The following is a 19,669-nucleotide window of genomic DNA, read 5'->3' on the forward strand; positions in this document are numbered from 1 at the left end:
ACCATTTGCCTGCCTGCCTGGGTTCTGGATTGCGAGGTGAAGATTAACCCCTTTAAAGCGGTTACGGCAATCCCTGGAAGTCGCTCTGGAAAGCTTCCCTTTATGGTGCCGCCTCTGGTCCTGGAACGTCATTCAGCAGTTACCATAGAGTTGCGGGGTGGGAGCGGGCTCTGGGCGGCACAAAGGGGGGAGGGGGATGAGTCTCGCTCTTCCTGGGGGGGGGGGAGAAGTGAAAGGAAGAGCTTTTGTTTTGTTTTAATTGGGGAGGGGCTGTGGGGCTCCTCGTTGGCCTAGGAAGGCGGTGGGCAAGCAAGCCAAAGAGGGAAAGGGAAGGAGGTGCCCGGTGGTGAGTTGACTTGGGTGGGCCCACCAAGACTCTCACAGCATAGCTGTCAACTTTTCCCTTTTCTTGCGAGGAATGCTATTCGGAATAAGGGAATTTCCCTTAAAAAAAGGGAAACGTTGACAGCTATGTCTCACAGGGATGCAAGGAAGGCAAAAGGTGCTCCCAGAGACTCATTGGCCCTCTAATGCTGTTGTATGTGTGCTTTGTAATGGGGTTGGGGCGGGCGGGTCGTGGCCTGAAAAGAAAGGGGCCCCCACAGGGCTAAGCTGAGCCCTGGAGTTGGTTACTGGCCATTCTGCCTCAGGCATCCTCGTTCATCCTTTCCCTTAAAATAGCCGTGTTTTTCTCTCTCTTTCTCTTCCCTTGCACTTCAGAGAGCAGTAAATATGGCCCACGCCTGGCACTGGGAGCCTGAACGGCTGCAGAAGAAGCCCACCAGGAGGAGGAGAGGAAACCGGGTGTGTAAGTTCAGCCTCATTGTCTTAAAGCCCGCTTCACCACCCAGTCAGGTTGCTAGATTCCTGCAGGGCTGCTTTACCCCAGCTAGTTAGGATCACTTGCCAGCTGCTATCCAAAAACATGCAGGAGAGGGGATATGGTAAGATGTGTATAAAACGATGCATGGTGTAGAGAAGGCAAACAGAACCATACTTTTCTCCTTCCCTCCTAATACTGGAGCCTGGGGTCATCTAACGGAGCTGAAGGATAGGAGATTCAGGATATACAGAAGGAAGGACTTCTTTATACAGTGTGTAATTAAGGTATGGAACTCACTGCCACAATATATAGTGGTAGCCACTAGTTCGTGTTACTTTAAAAAGGGAGCTAGACAAATTCACAGACAATAAGGCTATTAGTGGCTTCTAGGTGTGATGGCTATATTTTGCCTCTAGGTACAGGGATATCATGTTTCTAAATACCATTTACAGGGGAACAACAGTGGGCGAAAGTTTGGCAGAAGCTGACAGGACTTTTAATTCTAAATGGGCAGTGCTCTTCATTTTTTCTGGAAGTTTTGTTAATCGTAGAAATAGTTAATATTGGGCATTACAAAACCACCCCATACTCATTTATTTTGAAAAACTTAATCATTGGTTGCTTCTCTTCAGGAAAGCAATGGTACAATTTTCTTGCTATGTTTTTGACAGGAGCTGTACCCCACTTTATGTCATGGTGCAAGGCTACACTGAGGAGTGAATGACAATGAGCACAGGAGCAGTTACAACGGAACCTGTGGGAGGAGACAAGATGAACGCACTATGCCAGGAGCTCTTGCTACCCGGCTCAACAGATGCAGGAAATGAGAACAACCATGGCATCTCCAGTGAGAACTTAGTGGTGGGACAAAGCTTGCTTTTAACAGAGGCTTCTGTGGTAGGAACAGAAACTGCTGGTGTTGAAATATTTGTAGAAGCCGTGACTAGCAGCATGTCCCTCAGCAATCCTGGCAGCACTACAGGTATGTTGTGCCCTGATAGGTCTTCGTAACCATGTAAGAGTGAACCACTTTGTCACTGTCAACTTTTAGTGTGAGTGGTTTCTGTCGTGTAGCATTTGTATTCTAAAGAGCAGCAGAAAGAAGCCTTAGGATCTTAGGTATGGTACAAAAGGCCAAGAGACCTGTGAAAGAAAGCCTGGCTTTTCTGCACCTGATGCTGTATTCTGTAATTGTAAGTTGCTTTGAGACATTTTAAGTAGTCAGCAGCAAATAAATGCAAGAAATAATGAGGGTGAGGTTTGTACATCTGTTATCTGGGAGAAGGGATATCCGCCATATTCTGTTATCTGTTCTAGGAGTGGAGAGAATGGAGATTGTGTTCTGATCGGGGTTCCTGGGTCCTTGTTATTATCAATTGTCCAGCAAGTCACCAAGATAAGCTATGACTGTGGCTAGATTTGCTTGAGGTACTGTGAGCAGCTGAGATGGAAAAGGTGCAAGGTGTATTTGCCTAATAGGAGGAGGCAGGGATTTATTTTCATTGTATCTGATGGGATATTGCTGAGCTTGCAATAGACATGAAGCTTACTGTGGATCTGTTTGCTGCACCTTCATAAAGCTGCTTATGGGAGCTACCCTTCAATGTCATGGTGATAAGTATTGGACTAATGCTGTGGAATATAAGGACCAGAGGCCTTACTATGTTCTTTGAGGTCTGCAGTTTTGACACATCAAGAGCATAGGATTTGCAGGGTACCATATTTACAGCAAAGTAGGGTAGGATGTTTAATGAAGGAGAAGACACCACTTACAGGGATGTTTAGGTGGTGGCATGTGGGAAGGGGGCTTAGGTGTTGAGGAGTTGGAAGCTTACAAGGGAGTGATTGGCATAATAATAATAATTTATTCTTTATACCCCGCCCATCTGGCTGAGTTTCCCCAGCCACTCTGGGCGGCTCCCAATCAAGTGTTAAAAACAGTACAGCATTAAATATTAAAAACTTCCCTAAACAGGGCTGCCTTCAGATGTCTTTTACAGTGATCTTGTAAAGGAATTTAAGAGGCAAGATTCATATAGGTGGTACACACTGAGACAGGATAGTAAGGGACATGTTTGAAAAATAAGCACTGGTCCTACCATTGCCCCCCTTCAAATCAAAACTGGTGATCTTTTCCCGTGAAAATGTTTGGGTGTAGTTCTAGACACCTGAAGCATGGAGAGTCCCGTCCCCCCTCCCCCCCCCCGCTCCAACCCATTTGAATTGAATCCTGTGTTCTGATAACAGTTCTTATAGATGACTCACCACCTTTATGCTGATGGCTGTGACAGAGCTTTGGAGAATCCTTGCCTGTAAGCTGACACAATTTTTAGTAATTTTTGCCTTGGACGAAATTTGAACTGAAACGTAAGGTAAGTGTGTGTGTGGATTTTTTTCTACCTTATTCTCAGCTGTTTTTTAAATATCTCCTTACAGAGGTCTTGGTCAAAGTTGTGGAGCTCTATTTCTGCGAACGGTGTGGGCAGAGCTTCTCTGACCCGGGCCTGCTTTCCCAGCATCAGTGCATTGAGCTTCCCAGAGGACAACTTGCAAGCATCCCTCAGCTCCAAGAGCTACCACTGGGCCTTACAAGCCAGAGCCTGGCTGTCTCTGGAGAGCAGTCGGCAGTCCACGAGGCACAAGCGCAGGGCTTGCTGGATACAAGCAGGCAGGACCCTGAATTCTGTACCGATCCCCTCTTGTGCCCTGTTTGCCAGGTAGAGTTTGCCTTGCCCACTGAGCTGAAGGAGCATTTCAGGGACCACCAAAAACCTACAGGTCCCCAAGTGTGCTTTGAAGAAGGCTGTCATTTCAGCTCGGAGGATCGCAAGCAACTCCGGGGGCACCTGCGGCATGTCCACCAGGTGTGCCCAGTCACCTGCACCTACCGTGGCTGCTCGCTCTTGTTCCGAAGTCGAGAGGACATGGACCTTCACCGCAGAAGCCACTTCCCGTTTCACTGTAGGCACTGTGACTTCATCAGCGGCAACACCAAGCAGTTTGGGCAGCACCGACACAGCCATCTGCAGGAGCCCACACAGCAGGATGTGGAGGCAGCGCTGGAGACGGGAGCAGTTGCTGAGAGCACTGAGCACAGCTTCACTGCCATAGTGGGGAAGCGGCTCGCCCATCATCTGCTTCTAACATCAGGTACTTGGGGCTGAGGAAGAGACTAGGGTGGGCAGAAGGGGGAATGCTTTGGAGTGATGCCAGCCACCTACTTCTTAAAAAACCCACTGGATCCTAGGGATCTCTTAACTCACTTGTGACAGCTTCCACTTCACTTAGAGACAGCGCCATAGGCAGAGGTAAAGGGGTGAAGCTCCGTTAGTCAGCTGGCTTTGTGGAATGATATTATTTGTGGATGTGGAAAATTATAGCATGAAAAAATGGTGGTAGATTCTGAATGGTGAACCATGGCAGGGAAAGAGATTTGAAACGGTGGGAAAGTTGGGGGAATGCAGTAGCCGAGAGCAGCTCTCCCTTTGAAAACGCCCAAAGTTTAATCCTCCTCTCTGTCAAACCATGAAGGTCTTATTTCCACTTTTTATGTGTCTTACTTTTAACCCTCTTTTCTAGTTTCTGTTCTACTTCCCTTTGCCTGGTTCTCAATATGCATTTATTTGCATGTTATCATTTGCTCACCTCAAGCCTTTTCTCTATAAAAAAATGGAGTCCCTGGTTTATATTTCATTTTCTTTCCAAGGAAGGGAAGAACCACTAAGCAAGGCTGAGAATTGCTTGGAAGTTCGGAGTGGTTGGGATGTGACTGAAATGGAGCCTGGCCTGGGGGCACATGTTGGTAGCAGTCATGTGCCTCCTGAGGACTCAGGACCCAAGGAAGACACAGGGGATGAATTTCAGGAGGAGGAGGAGGTGGTGGTGGTGGTGGTGAAGGAGAGCTTTGAGAAGAAAGCATCTTCTAAAAGAACTAAGGCTCAGCTGATCAAAGGTAGAGACTTGCATTCATTTGCGAGCAGTACAGTTTCTGGCATTTCTTAGAAAAGCTTTGCCAAACAGCAAATGCACAGGCATATTACAGCATGCCCTATATTTGAAGAGGGTCTCCCTGCCTGAACTGGTTGTTTTCTTTCCTGAGTTCAGAGGCAAACTACTTCACACATTAGTTCCCACTTCTGCTTGGAAATCTATTTGTGATGCTTTCTTTTCTTGGAGCATTGAATGCAATGGCTATTCTCCAGTGGGTGCTAACTGATTCCCAATTATCCCTAAATCTCCTGACCTACTAGAAGCTCTTAAGCATAGGGTGGGGTTTTTAGATAAATTTTATATCTGTAAAAAAAACCCTCTATTGTTATAGGCCATTGCAATAAATTTTTATTGTAGGGTAGAGAGAACATGGGAAGAGATTGCAGTTCGGAGCAACTGTTATTGCTAGAGATGAGAGGCAGGCAAAATAGACTTCTGGAGCATGACCAAAGGCCCTTTTATTCATTCCTCTGCACTTAAGGCATGCTTCTCTCATTGCAGAAGGTGCGGTTGAGGACTCCAAATACCTGTTCAAGACCCACATGTGTCCGGAGTGCAAGCGTTGCTTCAAGAAGCGGACTCACCTGGTGGAACACCTTCACCTCCACTTCCCTGACCCCAGGCTGCAGTGCCCAAACTGCCAGAAGTTCTTCACCAGCAAGAGCAAGCTGAAGATCCACATGATGCGTGAGAACGGGGAGAAGGCCCACCGCTGCCCACTGTGCCACTACAGCTCTGTAGAGAAGAATGCCCTCAACAGGCACATGGCCAGCATGCACGAGGACATCTCCAACTTCTACTCGGACGTCTACTCCTGTCCTGTGTGCAAGGAGACATTCAAGCTCAGCCATGCCCTCAAGGAGCACCTGAAGACCCACAAGGCAGAGCCCAAGCAGCTGAGCTGCTTCCAGGCCGACTGCAGCTACTGCACCGAGGACCGCAAGGACTTCCTGCGGCATGTCAGGGAGGCGCACTACATCAAAGCGGTGGAGTGCAAGTACTATGCCTGCTCCCTGCTCTTCCCCACCGCGGAGGTCATGGAAGCGCATCGCAAGACGCACTACGCCTTCCACTGCCAGCAGTGCGACTTCATCTGCTCCAACAAGCACGTCTTCCGCAAGCATAAGAAGCAAGGCCACCCGGGGAGCGAGCAGCTCCAGTGCAGCTTCTGCCCCTTTGCCACATTCAACTCTGTGGAATTCCACGACCACGTGGGCAAGATGCACGCCAGTGAGAAGATCCACAAGTGCACCGAGTGCAACTTTGCCACGGCACACAAGAGGGTCCTCATCCGCCACATGCTGCTCCACACAGGCAAGTTTGCTTCCCTGCATGGGGACTCCTAGGGAAGCTCTGGAACGTGTCAGCTTAGGTTAGACTTGTTCTTCCTGTACAAAATCCTGGCCTTCTGGGGCCAGGTTCTGCCCCACACCTCTTGTTGAAAGACCTAGATTCTGTACTGGAAAGGGATTGAGATTCTTTAGTAAAATTTAGGCATATTTGCCAGATTTCCGAACTTTAGTCTGATAACAGAATTTCAGTTCTGGTTATAGAGTTCAACAGTCTTCAGTAGAAAGTTAGATTCCCTGACTAGACTTTTGTTGGAGTTTGCAATTTTTGGCAGCCCATTCCCCATTTTAGTTGCAATTTCCCCCCAGCCTTTCCTTTTCCCAGCTAGCAGCCTTGGATGCAGCTAGGTGAAGGCGCTTAGAGCACTGTTGCATTTACCTGCCCACCCCAACCTCCCAGCAAGCCCCTCCAGATCAGGAAGGTCTGGCAAGCAAAGGGCAGAAACGCGGAGAAGGACTTTCCAGTTTGTGGCCCTGCATGGCGAAGGCACTTGCAGTGCCATGGTGATGCAGCGGCCAAGCAGCCCTAGCTTTCCTCCCCGCTTTGGAGTGAGAAAGAGGCAGGGATTGCTGCTTAGCCAATGGGATCATTGCCACTCACCTCTACACTTGCACTGTGGGAAGGCATGCTTGTTGCTTGTTAATGCTTACTTGAGGGCAGTGCCACACATGGTTAAAACCTGGGCGGCATCCATATGCAGTGACAGTAAAGCAATATGCTGTGGGAAGGAAGTGCTACCATTTATTTTGGGGTTTTTTGTGGGGCAGGGCAAAGTAGGGCCTCATTTTAAATTGAAAATCTGCTGCCCTCAAGGGGCACTGCAGGCAGGACTGTCAATCTACAGCTTCCAGTTTGCTCTGTGACTTTAGGAGAGAAGCCTCACAAATGCCAGCTGTGCGACTTCACTTGCCGAGACGTGAGCTACCTTTCCAAGCATATGCTGACCCACTCTGACGACAAGAACTACATGTGCACCGAGTGTGGCTATGTGACAAAGTGGAAGCACTACCTGAATGTTCACATGCGGAAGCACACGGGAGATCTGAGGTACTGAGAGACCCCCTTCCCCTTCCCCTGGCTTGTTTCCTGTATCAGGAAGTAATCCGTATGCAGAGCTGAGGCCTTTCTCCTTCCACGGCCTTGACCCACTCTTGTTTTGTGTGCAACCAGGTATCAGTGTAACCAGTGTTCCTACCGCTGCCACCGGGCCGACCAGCTGAGCAGCCACAAGCTGCGCCACCAGGGCAAGTCCTTGATCTGCGAGGTGTGTGGCTTTGCTTGCAAGCGCAAGTATGAGCTGCAGAAGCACATGCAAGCGAAACACTCCCAGAACTACCAGTCTCCCGTCTTCCAGTGTCAGTACTGCAGCTACCAGACCAAATACAAGCAAGCCCTGCTCAACCACGAGAACTGCAAGCACACCAAGCAGAGGGAGTTCCGTTGTGCCCTGTGCCCTTACCGCACCTTCAGCAATACCAGCCTTTTCTTCCACAAGCGCAAGGTCCACGGCTATGTGCCCGGTGACAAGGGCTGGCAGGAGAACTATGCCAGCAAGGAGCTGGAGGTCACCTCGACGGAGGTGCTGCTCAGTTACAACCTGGCCATGACCCTCCATGCTGAGCCCAGTCCCTCCCTCTCCAGGAGGCATGACAAAACCAAGGCCCTTGTTTCAGAGGTCCAGGAGGAGGATGGCCCCCAGGAGACTTTCATCATGTCTCTCTTTGGGAGTGAAGGCAATGCTGAGACCGGGAGAGAGGAAGTGGTGGGAGAGCAAGACCATAGTAAGACAGATGCAGCCCCTTCAGAGGAACTCTCAACCAAAGCCTTTCCTAAGGGCTCAGGGGAATCGGACAGTATTGGGAAGCCCCTTCCGACTTGCACGCTGCATCTGGAGACCCTGTGCAGCTCTGACCCAGAGCAGCTGGTTGAGGAGATGCCCGCAGCAATGCCAGACAGTGGGGCGGCCCAGAATTGTAAGGAGGTGGAATCTGCCTATGAAGCATTAGGTTCCAAGGACTCCCTCCTCCTGGAGGACAGTGAATCTGCTCTTGACGACATCCCTGACTTTGAGGAGGAGGCAGAGGTCCATGAGGACAGAGAGATGGAGCTGGAGAAAGGTGCTGGGTCAAGGACTGTTGAAGAGAACAAAAAAGATGCTCAGCAGGATCTGGGGGACAGTAAGGGTGATGGGCGGGACTCTGAACTTGAGCAGGGATTGGGGTGCAAAGAACCCAGTATACAGGAAGCTTGGCCAAAGGGGTCAAAGCAAGATTCTCTTCAACCTGTTACAGGCCATGAGACTCTCCTTGCCCCGGAAGATATGCTTCCTCCCTCTGAAGAAGGCTCCGATTCAGAATCTGTGCTGAAAGCTCTAAGGAGGCAGGACAAGGAGCAAGCGGAAACCCTGGTCCTGGAAGGCAGGGTGCAGATGTTGGTGGTTCAGTCTGAGAGCCGCGTCTTCAAGTGCGAGAAATGCTCTTACATCACCAGGAAGGAGAAGTCAATGCTGGTGCACTGCAAAGCTGGCTGTCAGGGCAGGAAATGCCCCTTGGTGTGCCAGGAGTGTGGGGCCACTTTCAAGCAGCAGAGAGGCCTGAATACCCACCTCCTTAAGAAATGTCCGGCCCTCGTGAAGAAGACTGGCGGGAAAGCAGCCTGCTTAGACCAGCCTGCTGCGGTACAGCCCAATGGCAAGAGCCTGGAAATAGCGGAGGCTAAGAAGAATGGGACAGGAACCCCGGACGAGGAGGTGAGCGAGCTTCAAAAGGCTTCCTGGGATGCAGAACCGAGGCCTGTGAATGCTGAGTCTACGGCCGCTGTCCTTCCCAACACACAGTCCTTGGCCATCAGTTTGCAAGAGAAGCCATCTCAGGATGTCCCTGAAACCATGGTAGAAGAACAGTTGCCAGGAGCTACCGCTGACACAGCTAGCAATCCCTTAGAGAAATACTATGTGGAGCAGAGCAAGTTCCACTGCAAAGCCTGTTCTTTTGCCTGTTCGCGGGTGTCCACCATCCGCTCCCACGTAGAGGACGGCTGCCGTGGCTCAGAGCAGTTCTGCTGCCCGTTGTGCTCTAAGCCGTTCCGTTCCAAGAGGGCCGTTAAGATCCACCAGTTGGAGGGGCACGTTGAAGCTCATCCCACCCAGCTGCTAGAAAGGACCAAGCGCACGGCGGACTCAGAGGGCGGAGATCAGCAAGCAAATGGACAAATCATCTGTAAGGAGATGGGTCGGGCCAATGAGCCAGCGGGAGCAAGCTGTCCCCGCCCTGTGGCCACACACAAGAAGCGGCACTTCTCCTGCCCCTCCTGCCCCTTCACGTGCCACCAGGAGCGTGCCCTGAAGACCCACAAGAAGCGGGGCTGCCTGAAGCTGGGCGAGTTCCGCTGCACGCTGTGCCCCTTCACCTCCAAGGCTGCGGCAGCTCTCCGACTGCACCGCAAACTCCACCGCAAGTACTACAGCAGCCGGCCGCAGCTGGCCTGCCGCCAGTGCGACTTCACCTGCAAGCAGGTGCGCTGCCTGCGCCAGCACGTGCGCATCAAGCACGAGGGCGTGAAGCCCCACAAGTGCCCTTACTGCGAGTTCAGCACTACCCGGCGCTACCGGCTGGATGCCCACCAGTCCTTGCACACGGGCGTGGGCCGCATCGCCTGCCCCACCTGCGGCCAGACTTTCGGCACCAACTCCAAGCTGCGCATCCACCGCCTGCGGGTCCACGAGAAGAAGCCCACCCACTTCTGCCCGCTCTGCGACTACAGCGGCTACATCCAGAACGACATCACCCGCCATGTCAACAGTTGCCACCAGGGGGAGCTGAACTTTGCCTGCGCCCACTGCCAAGCCCGCTTCAGCTCGGAGACGGCCCTCAAGCAGCATGCCTTGCGCCAGCACGAGGAGAAGGTCTCCTACGCCTGCCCTCGCTGCGCCTTCGTCTGCCATAGTGAGGCCACACTCAAGTGCCATGTCCAGAAGCAGCACCCGCACCTGGAGTGCACCACCTGCAAGGCCACGCTGGCCACCCGCGAGGAGCTGGAGGAGCACAAGAAGCTGCACTTCAGCCACCGCTGCGACATCTGCAGCTACGCGGCCAAGGAGCGGCAGCAGCTGGTGAGCCACTACTTGGAGGCCCATGAGCCCCCCGCGGCCAGCGAGAGGCCGCTCAGGTGCTCCTTCTGCGACTTCGGCTGCTGCCACCAGCTGGTCCTGGACCACCACGTGAAGGGCCACGGTGGCACCCGCATCTACAAGTGCTCCGACTGCGAGTACGCCACCAAGAACAAGCAGAAGATCACGTGGCACATCCGCATCCACACCGGGGAGAAGCCTTACAAGTGCCACCTGTGCCAGTACGCCTGCGCTGATCCTTCGCGCCTCAAGGTGAGAGCCGTCCATGCTCAGGATGATGGTTAATAATGATTGCCTTGCCTGATTTGTCCACTCCCTGCCCAATATGTACCTACCTGTTTTCCCTTTCGGAGGGACTTAACTTTAGCTTCATTTGTTCTGGTTTTAATTTCCTGTTATAAGATTTAATTGCCACCAGTGGAGGCAAAACCTATCCAGTAAGATCGCCTTTCAGTGACAGACCATATGAAACATCTGTTGCTATCTGGGGGTTTTTCCAGCTCAGCTAGACTGGCTGCTTCCAGTCTGTGATTCTGGTCTCTTCCTCCTCTCTTGAAATCTTACAACTCTCTCTTATGCTTCAGCCAGTCTTGCCCCTCTCCTGCATGCATTTAGAAAGGTGGAAATGAAAAACAAAAACAAAACACAAAACTAAGGAGTGCCTCAGATGCAGTGTGTTAAGTCTGGCCTTTGTTACTGTGACTTTTCAGTGCCTTACTGCCCGTAGTATTCCCTCTCTGTCCTCATGCAAGAGGTCTATCATCCAGGTTGCCTGCTAGGACCACTGATCCACTGGGTGAATTATTTTTTTCTTTATTCAGTTTATATCCTGCCCTTCCTCCCAAAGGAGCCCAGGGTACCTGTGAAACATTTGTCTCACTGTTTAGTCTTCCTGGGTTCATATAATAATGTTCCAATCAAGTAACTGGATTAAACCACTTGTGAAGTTGGTGTCCCACATGTGTGACCCCCCTCCCATTTGTCTCCCTCTCTCTTCCCAGTATCACATGCGCATACACAAGGAGGAGAGGAAGTACCTTTGCCCGGAATGTGGCTACAAGTGCAAGTGGGTGAATCAACTGAAGTACCACATGACAAAGCATACAGGCAAGTGCTTCACTGGCATATGGAGGTCTTGGGAACTCAGGAGCTAGAAAGGGCATCCTCTGTCCCTCTTGGGGGATAAAGCCTTGCAGGGCCATGTGTTTTGTTCACATGATGTGAAGAGCAGAACCTCTTGTAGCCTTCCAAAAGCTGTATGCAGAGACAAACAGTTGGCATGGTCCAGATTTGATAGAGATTTCTTTCATCACAATTGGACTTATGAGAGTAGGCACGGTGATCTGTAGAGTCTTGAAGAAATGTGGCAGCAGCCTGTTCTATGAAGAACTAGACAGAATATTGTCCCTTGTGAGATGGTGCTGGTCCACCAGTGCATCTATTTTGGGTGGGGATATCAGAGTAAAGAACTGACTGTAGCTTTTGGAAGTGTTGGTACGCATCAATTTTTGAAATACGTATCTCACCGCAGGCATGCCTTACACGTTAACAAGTTTAGCCCTTACCATTTTCATGCCTGTGCCTGGGAGCAATTGTTGGACCCTTGCAGGCTGAATGGCACTCTTGCTTTCATTGTTCCACCTCCAATCCTTCTGGTTAATAATGCACTGAATGCCACACTGATGAAACTTGGGCCGTGCTTAGAGTATACCCATTGAAATCAACAGGCTTAAGTTAGCCATGTCCATTGATTTAATAGGTCTGCTCTGAGTCTGATACAACCGCTTATTTCCATTTGAGAGCATTTCTGCCTGGCAGCATTTGGGTTGCTGAAAGAGTTTTCATTAGAATTTGGGGTATTTTTGTAGCCATAGTTCAAGGCCAACATATGAGGCTGCAGTACTGGGTGGAGATTTGGGGACACTCCTTTCGCCAGGGCATGCACCTTCCTGCAGAACATGGATGAGTGGCAATGTTGAGCACTGTTGAGGTGGAAGATACATGGGCTGTGGTTTGGTTTTGATGGTCTGGCATCTCCCACCTGCTTCCAGTGTGTTGCTCTGTGCTTTCTACACAGGGATCAAGCCATATCAGTGTGACGAGTGCGAGTACTGCACCAACCGTGCCGATGCCCTGCGCATCCACAAGGAGACGCGCCACCGCGAGGCCCGCTCTTTCATCTGCGAGCAGTGCGGGAAGGCCTTTAAGACTCGCTTCCTCCTCAAGACGCACCTGAAGAAGCACAGCGAGGAAAAGCCGTATGTCTGCAACGTCTGCTACCGGGGTTTCCGGTGGGCAGCCGGCTTGCGGCATCACTATCTCACGCACACCAACGAGCACCCTTTCTTCTGCCGCTACTGCAGCTACAAAGCCAAGCAGAAGTTCCAAGTGATCAAGCATCTGCAGAGGCACCACCCTGAGCAGGGCGGGACAGAGGGGGATCTCAGCAAAGGGGTGGGCAAGGACCCTAGTACACTTCCTGTCCACCTACATGATGCTCAGCTGGAGATTCCCCCCTCCAAGCACCCAGAGGTGATCGAGGCCCAGGTGTCACCGCATGGCTAAGTCAAAGCTGGGGGGAAATGGACTTTGCACATTGAGACGACACTTTGCTGTGGTTTCCATGAACTGGAAGTGGGTGGAAGCCCTCAGCCTGGAAGCACACAATGTGCCCATCCAAGCTGTTTCAAGCCCGCTAGGGCAAACACTGGCCTCTCTAGGTCAGGCGTACGCCATTATGTATGTTTTATAGTCATATCTGTACATGGGATGTAAAATATGTGACTGTATAAAAGGGATCTCCAGCTTTCTTTGCAATTTTGATGGTGTTGAATTCTTTGCTTTGCCCAATAGGGCAGTCAAGGTGAAGGGTGAGTGCTGGGAGAAACAATACTTTATAGAAGTTGGGAGGGAGGATTGAGCCTGGCTTCTGAAGAAGGGTCTTGGTATGAGAATAGTTACTCATAAGGTCCCATGTTTTCTAATAAGTCTGCACTATTGGGAAATGGTCTTCCCTGCTGAAAGTTGCATCCAAGCACCTCAGGACAGAGCTTTGTGATGCACAAAGTACATTTTTGTGCTACCACCCTTCTGCCTGATGCATTTAAAAATGAAGTTACTTCTTTCATATCCACCTGGACTTAACCATCCAGGAGTCCTTTACCGTTTTTTGCCCCAGACATTTGTGTTACTGTGGAATGATGTTCATTTTAATCGGACAGTGCTAATTTGCAAGAGCTGCTTTCTGCTTGCAGGAATTTCAAAATTAGCATGGAAGGTCTTGTACTTACTTCTTGCCAGTGGCTTTAGTGGGAGAGGCTTGGCATTTTCTTCCTTTCCTCTAGGGAGTGCAGGGACACATGTCAATCTTACTTGGAAGTAATCAGTTTGTTCTAGCTTGCAAATGATGAGAGCATTTGATAAAGCCTCTTTATGACGGGCCAGGAGCACTTAGCAGGTTGCTGTCTTGGAAACCCTTATGACAAAGTGAGTTTATAGCTGCACTTAATTGATTTTTGACATCGTAGTACTGTGCTGCAAGCCTTTCTGGGCAGCTTTACTACACTAAGCCTTGCCTTTCAGGTTCACGTACTTTCCCCCCCTGCAGTGTTTCCTATGAAGATTGTTCATGACGTGTGCGTTCGCTTTTGCTGAAAGTCAAGTTAGGTGCTGAGGCTGCAGAACACTGAGTGTTGTAAAAAATTTTGAGCAATAAGGTCATGGCATACTTGTCCACTTTTTAAATTTCATGTGTTTTTACTAACTCTAGTGTCCACTGTGATATGCACAGATCAGACACTCGCCCATCCTTTATTTCCCCATAAATGATGTGTTTGAGACCAGAAATATTCATTCTGGGCAACAGAACTGGCACCAGGACCTGGAGTCATCCTTTGCCTCCTAGTTTGAGCTGCTACTCCAAGAGCTGTGTTTTGAGTGTGAGTGTGTGATGCGCAAAAAGAGAGGCTCCCTCTTGTTCCTGTATATGCATATGGTTGCTGTGAATGAAAGATGTCCTCTTCTTTGGAAACTCAGCTAAGCCCAGTCTTCCTCATATTATGGTAAACTCCAGGGGTTTGTGTTTCCTCTTTTTCTGTAGCCCACAACATTTATGAAAGGCTTTGCAGCTTTAATTATGTCATGGAATGGATGTCTTCTAACAGAAAATTGAGTAGGTACTGCCATTTCCTAAGAATTGCAAATTTAAGGTGGATTTCTACTGCTGTGGTAGTCTTAAACATTGCTTTTTTGTTCCTACATGCTCATGTTTTGCTTGTGGATTTCTCATTTCTCATGGGAAATGGGATGCTGGACAACATAGGACTTCTTTGCTTCTTTTCTATAGCTCTTCATTTTCCCCTGTGTTTTAATCTTTATTCCCAACCTTCAATTAGCCAAAATCTAAATTGTGCAATGAAATGAAGCCGTGAAAATGTGCATAAATCACCCCATGGCAGAACTGTATGTCTCCTCAGCTCCCCGCTTTGCAGTGTTTGAAACTCCCAGTATTCTAGGCACATTTTGCAACAGGGAATTTCAGACCATTTTTAACTTGTCTTTTTATTATTTTGATAAAACCAATTTGCATATGTAGGGTTTCGGCCCTTTACAAAGGAGGCCGAAGTATTAGGGAAGTAAATGACATTCCATGCATTGCTATAGATATTTTTAGACATATATTGCATCTGTAAACATACCTGAGTTAAACAAAGATGTACAAGTAGGAGGGTTGTGGCTAGGGAACAAGACAAGCTGACTGGATGCATAGGCATGCTGTAAACAGGCAAGCTAGCTTGCAGGTAACTGTGTCACATCCGTCACAGCCAAAGTGCTGTTTCCACATGAATTAGGTTTCTGTTCTGTGAGACTCTAGCCCAAGGGCAGCCAACATGGCACTTTACAGATATAGTTGAACAACATCTCCCATCATCATCAGCAGATAGCATGTTCAGTGGCCAGGTATGCTAGGAGTTGGAGTCCAGCATTGAGGGCATCATGCTAGCCCTGATCTGGGACTGGCAAAGTCCAACTGGCCTCCAGTGGGGTGCATACAGGGTGTACTTCAAATGATGAGGGACTACAACTCCCATCATCCCTGGTCAACCTGGCTAATGGTAAAGGATAATGGGAGTTGTAGTTCAGCAGCCACCACATTGGCTGCCTCACTGCTCTAGCCCATTTAGACTTAAGATGGAGGCAGCTTTTATAGTATCAAATTCCTCTTCTCTTGGCTACCTTAGAGTTGCGGTGAGTTATCCTGTCTTTTGATTTTTCAACCAGCAGGCCTCTGTAGTTCTATCTGCTATTTCTGCTTCCCAGCAAAAATCATTCCACCCAAAAGGGTTGCCTATCAGAGGCAGAAGCCTGTGGCTGCTATGTGGAAGTTGTACATGCACTATTTTGTGTGACTGGATAATTTAACAACTGAAATTGCTAGAGCACAAAAGCACTGGAGTATACCTACTGCAAGATCAGACTAAATGGTAAGGAGCTGAGCCTTGGCTATAGGGGCAAGCAACCTTGTTGTTTTGCCTTGGTAATGGACTGGATGGGAGCAAACAAACTGAAGCTTAATCCACCTAAGATTGAATCACTGTTAGTAGGTGATTCCCTAGACTGGATGGATGGGAGGTTCTTGATGGGGTTACACTGCCTCTGAAGAAGCAGATACATAGCTTGGGGGTACTTCAGGGTCCTTTGCTGTCGCTTGAGGCTCAGGTGGCCTGAGCAACCCAGAATGCCTTCCATCAGCTTGGACTGATGGCCCTACCCCTATGCCCCTATCTGGGCAGGGATAGCCTAACTTCTGTCATCTATGCTCTGATAACCTATAGGTTAGTTTATTGCAACGCATTATATGTAGGGCTGCCTCTGAAGATGGTTCGGAAACTTTAGCTGATGCAGGATTTGGCAGCCAGGTTGCTCACTGGGGCAAAGCAGGTTGAGCATATTACATCAATCCTGGCTTGACTGCAGTGGCTGCCAATTAGTTTCCAGGCCCAATTCTAAGTGCTGGTATTGACCTATAAAGCCCTAAACGGCTGAAGACTGCAATACCTCAAGGACTGCCCCTCCCCACATGAACCTACCCAAACAATGTGATCATAATCTGAGGCCTTTCTTTGTGTGCCTCCACAAGAGGTCAATAGGGTGTCAACATAAGAACAGGCGTTTTCTGTGGTGGCTCCCTGTTTGTGAAATGCTCTCCCCAGGGAAGGCCACCTGGAACCTAGGTGCCAGGTGAAAACATTTCTCTTCAACCAGGCATTCAAGTGATTAACATTCTGTAGCCTTTTAAATGTATTTGTGGGAGGGGAGTTAATGGTTTGCTTTTGTTTACGTTTTATTATGCAGTTTGTATTCTCATTTTGTATTTTTCTATTGTGAACTGCCCTGGGATTTTTGGATGAAGGGCGGGATACAAAATTAATTAATAATAACAGTAATAAGAATTGTGCCACTGGGTACATTTCTTGAGGAAGTGCTGCGGGTACCAGTCACAAAATGGCTGCTGTAGGAATGTGGCATAACAGAAAATGACTACCACATGACTAAGAGAACAGACAAGGAGGACAACAAATGGTACAGATAGCCCAGCCCTCCCCCCAATCATTAGGGGGAGGAGGACACCAAAAGCATGTACAATCCTGGTATCTAATGAAATAGGGTTGAACAAGAAGCTCAAACAGTCTCTTACACATTATGGATTTTTGAGATGTTTGCTGAGACCTTTTTTTGAGCACCATAGGAACTAGTTGATGCACTGTCACCTGTGGGTTCTGTGTTGGTGACCATTGTTCTCATCACATTTTTGTGGAGCTAGCATCTTAATTGCATCAGAAAAAAGGCGTTATGTTTATGGAGGCTTTGAGAATACCAAGGCATTCCTGCTGTGGAAGAATTCTTACTGAGGAGTCAGTTGTATGAATATTGTTAGTGCTGATGCAGAAAAAGACAAGCTCATCTATAAGAATCTTATCACTTCCTACTTGGAGTTGATTTAGAGGATGATTCGAGTCTAGCCAACATCTTTCTATATAAAGGCAGAATTAGACTGTCAGAGCTCCTTGGCCAACACATACTTGACAGGAAGCCAATGGTTATTGAGCTGAGAAAAGGAGTTGTTGGCATTCCTTCTATCTTTATGGCAGTCTTCAAGGAATCAGTGGGATAAGTCCTTTCTACTTTTTCCCTGAGGGCTGATAATCATAGGCACACACTGTACATCATTTGATGGCTTCTACCTAGCTGTGCAAACTGCCTCCGTTGGAAAGTATTGTTAGCGGCTCTGTGGAAGGCTTTCCATGTGCGATGTCAGTTTCCCAGATGCATGTTGTCAAATGTTTGCTAAGCGATGCAACATCCATTTATACAAGCACCCTATTAGCTGCTAACTGGGTGGTGGTAACGGGAGGGCTACAGCTAGGAGACGAGGAAGGGAAAATCTTGCAGTATCTCAGTACCATTCAGATTGGGCAAGGGGAATAAATAGAGCAGGGCTTCCCCTTTCTCATGCAATCTGCAAGGAAAAAGAGCAGGTGGTCCAACAGCTTAGCTTCTTCCTGTCTCTTTTGCTCAGTTAGAAAGAGATGCTGCCACAAGAGTCAACACCGGAATCCTTTCTCTCTTCTCTTGGTTATTGCCAAATCTTGTCAGGAGCATCCAGGAAAAGCTTGACCAGCCACCTTCTGATGCTACTTTAAAGGTGGCTAGCAGACTGGACCTACTTCTGGGCCCAGATCAGGAGAGTTGCCCTTGAAGACAGGTGGAAAAACAAAGCCCTTTGGAAAGACTTGATGGTTGGCTGACGTTATTGAAAGAAATTCACTCTTCCTTTTGAATATCGTTAAGTCTGCTTTGGGGTAGGTCCCATTCGCGGCTGCAGTAGCCTATCCTACCCTTTTTGCACAACGGAGGTAGATTTTAAAACTGAACCATACGAGTGGACAGATATAGTAGGAGGGTCTGGGAACTGTGCAAATCACAATAGTTTAAATTCTTTCTTTAAAAAAATAGCAGCAAAATGATACAAAACTGTTGGGTTGGGTTTTTGTTTTGAAAAAATAATAATAATATATATATATAGTAGTGCAAAGTAACTTTTCAGTCCAGTGCTGTGTAGGAACAAGAGAGGCAGGCAGATGGAGTGGGGTATGGCATCCATTCTTAAGACAACTCTTGTCCCCTTCCCTCCCCCTCCCCCCACATTCTCCAACCTAAATGGGGCAGAGAGGGAAGAGCTGCATTTGGAGACACAGTTGCTTTAGTCACTCTCTGTTGACAACTCCCTGATTCGGATATGGACAAATAGGGAGGCTGGTGGGATCCCTGTCCCATCCTTGGAAAGAAGGTGGATGTGGCGGTATCCTGCATGGGAGACAAAAACAAAAGAGCCACACACAGTGTTTGAAGCTGCCTTGTGTTGAGTTAGGCCAAGGGTAACCAACCATGTTCTTGGGCTCCAGCTGCCATTAGCCCCAGCCAGCATGGCCAATGGCCAGGGATTGTGGGAGCTGTACTTCAACAACACCTGTAGAGTCCCATGCTTGCTATCCCTGAGTTAAACTACTGGTCCATCCAGCCCAACTCTGCCTACTATAACCAGCAGAGCCCTGGTGGGATCCTAAAAAAACACACAAACCAGCGCTCATCTGCATGCATAGCCTGTGCTCTCCTGCTGAGCTCTAGATAATGATACAGGCAGGGATATGGGCGTAGCCAAGGGGGGATGGGGGGGGGCAGCCACTGCCCCCCAATCCACAAAAAAATTTGAAAAGCATTGAAAGTACTTAGTTGATCCTGGCTACACCCATGGGCAGAGAGCACATTTGTCTCTAGAGTCAGCTTTTCCTGGCTGTCTCTCGAATTTCCTCTGAATGGTTACAAATTCTGGGTTTCTCTCATTCCTTTGAATAGATTTGATGCAGCAGATGCATTTATTTGGTTGATCCCAGCTACAGCCTGTAGAAGTGTGTATTCTAGCACCAATACAGGGCACAGTATTTCTCTTCTCCACTAGATGGAGGCAACATGAGCTCCCTCCCTCCCCCTACAAAAAATAAAAATAAATGTATGTACACAGAATGGGAATGCAAAACTCTGCAGTGTGATCTAGGAGCAGCTACAAGTATGGTAATAAGTAATCCAAATACTAAGAAAGCAAATCCATTGATTCTGAGGATGGAATCATACATAGTTGTCCCCCTCCCCGCTATCCTGCAAAGTGAGTTGTACTTCTCATGGGGGAGAGTTAATTTGTGGGTTGTGATAAACGTCACGCCTGCTTTAGGATTAAAAGTTTAAAAAAAAGAATTCAGGGAGCAGCTGTATAGGTTTAAAAGGGCAGCAGCTTTAACTGCATCTCAATCAAACTGATT

General features: G+C 48.7%; 2 protein-coding genes across 4 annotated transcripts in view; one reads left to right on the forward strand and one right to left on the reverse strand.

Moving 5' to 3' along the window:
* The first annotated feature begins 43 nt into the window (after positions 1-43).
* Positions 44-13,109, forward strand: ZNF142 (zinc finger protein 142). Of its 3 annotated transcripts, none has more exons than XM_053402008.1 (10): positions 44-127; positions 721-808; positions 1,495-1,805; positions 3,260-3,973; positions 4,530-4,775; positions 5,315-6,127; positions 7,033-7,210; positions 7,334-10,544; positions 11,294-11,399; positions 12,370-13,109. In XM_053402008.1, exons 3-10 carry the CDS (start codon positions 1,544-1,546, stop codon positions 12,855-12,857), a joined length of 6,018 nt encoding a protein of 2,005 aa, XP_053257983.1. In that variant the 5' UTR covers positions 44-127; positions 721-808; positions 1,495-1,543; the 3' UTR covers positions 12,858-13,109. The 3 variants fall into 3 exon arrangements, with proteins under 3 accessions (XP_053257983.1, XP_053257977.1, XP_053257982.1); XM_053402002.1 differs by lacking the exon at positions 44-127 and adding an exon at positions 226-346; XM_053402007.1 differs by lacking the exon at positions 44-127 and adding an exon at positions 226-346 and having other exon boundaries at positions 721-804.
* Positions 13,110-14,836: 1,727 nt separating this feature from the next.
* Positions 14,837-19,669, reverse strand: part of PLCD4 (phospholipase C delta 4) — a 33,297-nt gene continuing 28,464 nt past the window's right edge. Inside the window, exon 16 of the mRNA XM_053402047.1 lies at positions 14,837-18,659. Coding sequence (XP_053258022.1) covers positions 18,556-18,659 — 104 coding nt within the window. The 3' untranslated portion in view covers positions 14,837-18,555. The remainder of the gene's footprint in view (positions 18,660-19,669) is intronic.

This window comes from Podarcis raffonei, chromosome 1 (genome assembly GCF_027172205.1).
Source record: "Podarcis raffonei isolate rPodRaf1 chromosome 1, rPodRaf1.pri, whole genome shotgun sequence".
NCBI lineage: Eukaryota > Metazoa > Chordata > Lepidosauria > Squamata > Lacertidae > Podarcis > Podarcis raffonei.